General features: G+C 44.5%; 1 protein-coding gene across 1 annotated transcript; it reads left to right on the top strand.

The window, feature by feature from the left end:
* The first annotated feature begins 4,345 nt into the window (after window positions 1-4,345).
* KRTDAP (keratinocyte differentiation associated protein) lies at window positions 4,346-7,235 on the top strand. Its single transcript, XM_053667581.1, has 6 exons — window positions 4,346-4,435; window positions 5,732-5,770; window positions 5,871-5,912; window positions 6,084-6,128; window positions 6,787-6,834; window positions 7,103-7,235. Exons 1-6 carry the CDS (start codon window positions 4,349-4,351, stop codon window positions 7,139-7,141), a joined length of 300 nt encoding a protein of 99 aa, XP_053523556.1. The 5' UTR covers window positions 4,346-4,348; the 3' UTR covers window positions 7,142-7,235.
* The last annotated feature ends 826 nt before the right edge of the window (window positions 7,236-8,061 follow it).

Below are 8,061 nucleotides of genomic sequence, written 5' to 3'. Positions count from 1 at the left end.
TGTAATTTTGGCTATTGCTTTGAACAGTCTTGGGTTTCAACTGTATAGGGACAGCCTTGCAGCACCCCCTTGTGGCCACAAGGGAGAGAACACAGCTGTCCCAGGGCCAATGCTCAATCCTTCAGGGTGACTGACAGCTAGCTTCCTGGAGTGTGGGTGAGATTTCAGAACTGGCTGGAACTCAGATCTCCTGGAGCCAGTCCCTGAGGGATTATGGAAGAAGCTGATGTGCTCAACATAGCTCTGGACTCTTGGGGCTGAAAGCAGCCCTTTAAAGTACCACCTGAAGCAGGCTAAGGCCCTCTCGTGTAAAGGACTTCCTCCTACTTGGACCTCTGAAGCAATTTCCCAATGTCCTTTCATTCCCCGCCCTCACATCCATTCTCCCATGAGAGCCAAGGAGAATCCCCTGCCCAGAATCCTCTGTGAGGTTTTCATTAGCCCTAGAATAGAATCCCAACTCCTCACCACGGCTCAGAGAGGCATAGGGTGATCTGGCTCTGGCCTCCCTCTCCATTGTCATCCCAGACCTGTGGAGACAGACCCTTGGGGAACACTGCTATTATCAGTCCCTGGAACCGCAAATCTTCAGCAGTTTGGAGCTTTAGGTCTAAATTCACATGTCCTTTACCAGCCCAGCTTAGCTGAGGATACCTACATAATCAGTATCACATCACCCTATTTTAACTGCTTCACAGAATTTTTCATTCTCTGAAATTATCTTGTTTCCTAATTTTTAAAAAAATTATGATCTGTTTTTTCCACCAGAACATAAGCTCCACAGAACAGGTAGTGTGTCCATCTTCAATTGCCAGCACCAAGAGCCAAGTGGCTGTTCTATAAATATTCATGAATTAGAGAATGAAAGGAGAGAACAGACTTAAGTTGGATCAGTACAGAAAGTCTTTCTGAGAGAACTTTAAGTAAAGGGTACGTGGAGACAGAGGGTGGACGGCAAAGGAACAAACCAGACCTGCTGGGCAATGTGACTACTTTCTTGGGTGTGATACTAACATCGACGCGGGTGGAAAGGATGGGACAAGACACTCTGAGCTATGCCTCTCGATATGTCACATGACCCCATACTCCACATCTTGGCCCCCTTTCTTTCCAAGGCTTGTCACCTGGGTGTTCACCAAGGCCCTGATACCCCAGTGTGCATCACTTCAAATCCCCCATTCCTTCCCTGAACCCGGTAGGCCAGCTCCCAACTCCTAGGTGTGCCTGTAATGTAGCAATCAGGGCTGGGCCTTATCTTCTACCCACATTCAAGTTCTGACAGACCTGTGGTGAGGTTGGGGCAGGCCTATGGAAAAATGTGGGTTTATTGGTATGCTCAAAAAGGGAACTAAGAGATCAACCAGACTTGAAAAGGGCTGGATGTAGAGCCAGCTCTGTGGCTCTGCCTGACCATTAAACCGATGTAACGTACCCAAAGAAGTGTGGAGTCCCAGGCTGATTCTCCCGCCAGCCATTACTCAAACTCCTGGGACTCTCTCCCAGTGAGAATTCTCCTACCTGCTCTACAACTGGACACTGGACATTCAGGAAAAACAAACTCACTGAGACAGTATAGATGGGGGAAGGGCGAAGAGTTTGGAGACAACTAATTAGCACTTACGGCATGTCATGCAAAACCAAAATTGTACTTGAAATTCCATCAGTAACACACCAAATTAAATCATAAGTCTAGCACAGCCATTTTTTTTTCTCCAGCACAAGAACAGAATTTCTTCGGTTGTGCACATGAAGTAGCTGGCTTGTGTTTAGAAGAATTATAAAAAGTACCTATCTTTAAACACTATAACTAGAACTAGCAATATCTTTAAATACATACTTGGTGTGGCAAGATGTTCATACTATATGAAGCATCTGGAAACTAAGGCAATTGCAGTTTCATTCTGGGGCATATGCTCATTGAATGCCACTAATCTCTTAGCTCACTCTTTTCATTTTGCCAGAGGTGTACAGTTGAATTCATTTAAATTGATACATATATGCTCAGAGCTGACACCTATGGCTGTGCAGGCTGCATACCACAAAGGACACCTGAGTAAGGAGGCTAATGGGGACTAAATGCAGCTTGTGTCCCTAGCTCTCAAGGCATGGGTTTAATTCACTCAAGGTGTATATGGGCTGGCTGAAGCCCTTTGTAGGGTACTACTCCACAGAATAGCAAAAAGGCAATAAAAATGCAAGCTCTGGAATCTTGGGGTTTGAACAGTGGCTTTGCCACACACTGTCCGTGTAAACTTGGGTAAATTACTTAACCTCTAAGTGCCGTGGTCTCACTATCTAAAGAAAGTGAATAGTTACAGTACCTACCTCACAGAATCATTGGTATTTCAGTGGGATCATGCATGTAGAGCACTAAGCACAAGGCTTTCACATAGTAAGACATCAATAAATTGGCTAACATTATTATTATTAACAGTATTACTATTAGGTGGAGAGGAAAACAGGGAAGTCAGTTTATTGCTAACGAACTCTAGAGCCAAATAGATGGTGTTGGGATCATCTGTTGCTTTAGATACCAAAGTGTTCCTGCATTACCATGTCTAATTACAGTTGATTTTACAATAGCAGTTCTCTTTTTGTCGATTCTTCATTCCTCTTGCTCCTGGAGTTGACTCCATGCTGATAGAATGGTGGTTAATAAGCTCTTTCAGTCACTGTTAACTAATTAGTAAGAATTCATTACACATGAAAACTTGCGTCCTCCAGAAAATGTTTTGGGAGACACTCCACCCACTGCAGTCATTTTTTTCACTTGTCCCCTCCAGTAGCACCAACTGCATATGGCACCCATTGTCACAGGTCATCTGTGCTTAGTGAGCATCCCTTGAGCATTGTCTCCTCAGATAGCTCTGAAAAGGGGGAGATGTCATTATAAAAACAGAGGAGGCTTCCTAAGTCTAAAGAGATACAGGGTGTCAGGTACTGGGGTGTGGGTGCATCATTAGAATTGAACTGAAGTGCTTCTGGAGTTCATAAAGATTGTTCATGAATGACTGTAGCCCTCCCACTCTAGGCCTGCCATCTAGTGTGCATTGCATTAGGTTGGGTAAAGCAGCCCACTCTTAAATAAGGTCTTGCTTTGTTCTGGTAGCACTACTCCATGTTCCAGCACCTCCCTATTACGCCAGGAACCAGTTGGGCCACCTGAACCTCATTGTGGAGAAGGCTGCTTGATTAGGATGTTTTGTCACTTTGAGGTGATACAACTTCTAAGCTGGGGGAGTGAAGGGGTGGGTGGGATTAGTCAATTAGATGAAGTAGGCACTCGCATTTCAGGACAGAGATCCCATCTCCAATTGGCTAGCTCTAAGACCTGGTTTGCATTTTTTCTTCTATTCCTTGTCTTAGCTCAAAACAGTCATCTCTCTGAAGATCCAAGGGTAAAAGATGAGAAGTTGAATAATGGGAGGAGACCATCCCAAAGGAGGAAATTGTACAACTTGGTGGAAGGATGCTTGAATTCTAACATCCAATCTCCAAAATGTTGGTTCCACCTGTACTCTGTGCAAGGTGCAGTGCTTTGGCCATATAAAAGTGATTAAAATATACCATAGTTTCTGACCTCAAGGAACTTAATGTCCTAAGAGGAAGATAAGAGAAGAACATAAGTTACTCCAGGCTCAATGACAGAGAGATACAAATAAATCGATATGGCAATTCTGAGAAGGGCAAAATGTGTGGGGGCAAGGGGATAGGAGATGCTGGAAGAAATCAGGGAATCTTGATCCAAGGTGGCTGTTGGGTTCTTAGAATTGGAGCTGAGAGAAGAGCATTTTAGGAATAAGGATCAGCATGGGCAAATGCTTACAAGAAGAAAAAGAAGAGTATATTTAGTATGGAGTCCAGTTTAATCAAAATGCGAGGAATGTGCAAAGGCAGTATAAGAAGAAAAAGTTAGAGACCAGAGTGTGAAAAGCCTTCAATGCCAGTCTAAGGAGTTTACACAGAACTGGGTAGGGTGGGAAAAAAGCCTGAATTATAAGAGGAATGAAGGATATAAGGAAAAGAGACAGACAAAAGGAGAGGTGCTTGGGTGCCACTGCCAATCCCTTAGAGAGACAGGTCCAACCTGTCTCCATCCCAGCTCCATTTGCATGAAGAATCCCATTGCCATCTCACCTTCCTATTGCCTAGGGCAGAATGTGAATTGAGAAATCCAAGGTAAATGGGGAACAGTCCACATTTCCCCTCCCAGAGCCCCAGGGGTGGGTGACGAGATCTGGGGGTGAGTCAGTGGGGTGGGGACCCCATTTCTGCTCACATCTGCCTCCCTGGGAATATAAAGGGCAATCAGTGAGGCCCCGCCTCAGAGCACCCCAACCTTGACACCATGAAGATCCCAGTTCTTTCTGCTGTGATTCTTCTCTCTGTTCTGGCACTTCACTCTGCTCAGGGGGCTGCCCTGGGTAGTTCTGAGGTGAGCACATCACCTGGATTCTCTTTTTCTTACACCTATTACCTCACTCTTCAGTTTCTTTACCTTCTATCCATTACTGGATAAGTGGTTCTTATTTTTTTAAATATTATTAGGGGTTGAATGAGAAGTTGGGGCTCTGAGGAAGGAAAGAAAGGAGGAAGGAAAGAAAACATTCCTGGGAAGACCTGTAGGGAGGGAGATGCTTATATTTCTGGAAGGGATGGTGGAGTATGGGGTGGATAAGGATAAGGAGGTTAGGGGAAGAAGCAAAGGATCTGGGAGGGAGACTGAGGACAGTGAAAGAAGGATAAACCTTCCTTCTTCTCACCAAAGTTAAAGGAAATCTCAACTACACAGGCTGGACAACTGAATCCTAGAAGGAGACAGGGGCTGATGCTATTTGTCTGGGTTCAGCTTCACCATTATTTCATTTGTATCCTTGGGAGTGGCTTCCAGGTGACTGGGAAACTCTCTACTATTTCTGGAGCCTACGCTATGGCAAAAATCCTTATGAGCCAATCTTTAGCCAGGAGGAATCCTGAGGCCTCTCTATCCCCATCTTATTACAAGGTGGAGGGAGAATGTGCATGCTGGATTTAAAAGTCTATGGCAGAGGTCACAAACTCAATTGCTTAGGATCCAAGCGAGTGATGTCAGTGAGCAAGAAGACTGGTGGGGCCTCAGGGGAGATGAAGCAAACTTGCATAATTTAAAAGGGGATAGTCTGTATTCCATCTGACTGCTGCAAAGTGGGGAAATGTACCCAGTGTTGCTGGGGTTTTGAAATTTTCAGGAGTAACTGGAGATCTGATTTATGAATTCTTACTAATTAAAAATGTTTAATTTAAAATAAAAATTCCTATGAGGTCTAAACATTTTGGTCTAGCCTGTAGGCTACCTGTTTGTGACTTCTGGTGTAGGAACAAAGGAATAAGGAACAATGAAGCTGGGCAAATTGGGAGAGCAATAAGATGAAGTGCGGGTGTCTCAGGAACACCCCAAGTCAACTACAGAACAACATTAGTTTTTCTTGGGAGGAGTCCTCTTTCTCCACCCTTTTCACCTGATGCATGTCTAGCTGTTTTATTTCTCTATCTTACAAATACCCTTCCCTTCACCTTGTACATCTGTGAGCCATCTGCCTTGCTGGAGCAGATTGGGCTAACTGAGGCCCCACGTGGAGAATGGGCTATATGCTTGGGGACTGGCCTGTGGAGGGAGGCAGAGCTGATTGAGAGGGTTTGGAAGAGAGATTTGCTGCTATGTGATCATTTTCCACCTTTCTCCCCTTTCCAGGAAGAAACCACCATTGGTAATTATGCAAAAGGACCTGAGGTAAATACCTATTTTCTGACACTCCAGCCATGAGTTTGTCCCCGTCTCTTCATCTTCATGCTCCTTAGCAGCTTTCTTAATACAATACTTTTTTTCCTAGGCCTTTAACACTCAGTTCCTGAACATCGACAAGTTACGATCTGTAAGTACAATTCTGTAGGGCTTCCCCCACAAATATCCACATCAGAAAGATCAATGCTTGAGTAGAGAGCTTGCAAAGCTGCCATGGTCCCTTCACCTTTACCAGAGGGCTAGGGGCTATGCTCTCGACTCCCCTGGAACTGACTCTCTTCTGGTCTCCCTCTCCCCACAGGCTTTCAAGAATGAGGAATTCCTGAACTGGCATGCCCTCTTCGAGGTAAGTGCCTGGGTACTCCTTATTTTCCTTGATCGTTTGCAGTCTATCCAGGGTAGTGGCAACACTTACCCATTCTAGCCCTCTGGGTTCTTTCCTGCTCTCTAGGAGAGAATAACTGCCATGCTTGGATGCTGTCCAGTGTAGAAAATTTCCTCAGGAGGCTGTCATGGCTATACTTTATTTTCCTAACATGGTAGTGGGGAAGCAGGGCCACAAAGACAATTTTAAAAAAAGGAAGACCTTAATCAGTCAAGAGTTTATTTGAATGCCCTCATCCTCTATGAAGAAGCTGATATCCTAAGTTGGGTGGCTTAACCAAATGTAGAAGGCTAAGTCAGTGACAATGCTGGAACTAGAGCTTGCATCACATGACTCTGCACACACTTGCTATGTGCCCACATGCAAATATCCTCAGTTCTCTGAATCTCAGTTTTCTCATCTGCAATGTAGGGATGATCACAGTACCTGCCTCGAAAGTTTTCTATGAAGACCAAACAAAATCATGGCTGTAAAGCAGTTAGTACAAGGCAGACACAGAACAAGGGCACAGAAAATATTAGTTCTTACTAATTATAAAACAATAGCACCACTGTGAGTGCTTACTGATCCATGCTCACCTGACCTGTAACACAGCTCTCATTCTCTTTTTCTATTTTAGACCATCAAAAGGAAGCTTCCTTTCCTCAACTGGGATGCCTTTCCTAAGGTAAGAGGTAGTAAGCATTAGGAGGATAAGAAGGTTAGGAGTGGGGGAGAAGCAGAGGATCTGGGAGGGAGAATGGGAATAGTGAAAGAAGGATAAAACTTCTCACCAAAGTTAAGGGCAATTCAACCATTAATAGTTAGAGAATGGGACTTAGACTGGCACAGAGATTCCTTTCCGTCAGTGTCCCACCCCATCTTGGGCTTCCTTATGGAGAACTCCAGCTCCCTGCACCCAAGGGTCCCCTTCTGACCACCCTCTCTCCCTCTAGCTGAAAGGATTGAGGAGTGCAACTCCTGATGCCCAGTGATCGTTCCCTTCAAGACCCAGCACTGCTGTTACCCAGTGGAAGAGGGAGCTAATGTGGGATCCTGCAATCACTCTTTCCTGGCTCGATAATTCCAATAAAGTGTTCTCCAACCAAATAGCTCCTGTATCTGAGTCTCTTATCCTAATGGCCTCTAGAAAGAACTTAAGATGGGGTGGGCTCCAGGGCTGGTAGACAAAAGTCTTGAATTCTGAGTGGGTAGTAAGAGAGAAAAAATTGGGAAGGGCACATCAAGATGGCAAGAGACCCCTTGTGTCTTAGCTCCTTAGTTTGAGCTGACATCCTTGAGGAGCATGGAGCTGTGAGTTGCATGGTAAGATGCCCAAGGAATCAAACCTGCTCCAGAACTACTGGCACCCTCTCCCTCCTGCTTTTTTAGAACCTGATTCCTTTGGTGGTGGCAATTTGGTACAATAGCTGGAATCCAAGGCTGAGGACCCATCTTAAATCATGGGCCATTTGAAATCCTTTTGTTTTTTTCTAAATCAGGTAGGTTATGAATAAAGAAACTTAGTGGTATGACTCTGAGCCTTTCTAAGAATCACTTTTTCATCTTTGGAAATAAATGAGAATGATAATAATGACCTTGTAGTGTTGTTATGAAGGTCAAATGAGCTAAGGTATGTGATGTCCTTTGCACAAGGCCAGGTATGTAGTAGGTACTCAACAATAACTCGTTCCCTTCATTCTCCCAAAGAGCTGCCACAATGACCAGGTTTATTATTTACTCAGTTACTCTCTCAACTGTCTGTCCATCCATCCATGGAAAAGGTCTTCAAACATGAAATGGCTTCAGTTTCAGTTCCTGCAGACTTTTCTGAATGGAATCTCTGTGTCCTCTGTGCCTGCTCTGTGTCTTAAAATGTTGAATTAGTTGGGATTATTTTGGGGTTCTCCTGAAA

This window comes from Artibeus jamaicensis, unplaced genomic scaffold (assembly GCF_021234435.1).
Source record: "Artibeus jamaicensis isolate MK-2021 breed Jamaican fruit bat unplaced genomic scaffold, CSHL_Jam_final contig_470, whole genome shotgun sequence".
Classification (NCBI taxonomy): Eukaryota; Metazoa; Chordata; class Mammalia; order Chiroptera; family Phyllostomidae; genus Artibeus; species Artibeus jamaicensis.
Note: the sequence above shows the minus strand (reverse complement) of the source record. Positions and strands in the feature narration are given on the sequence as shown.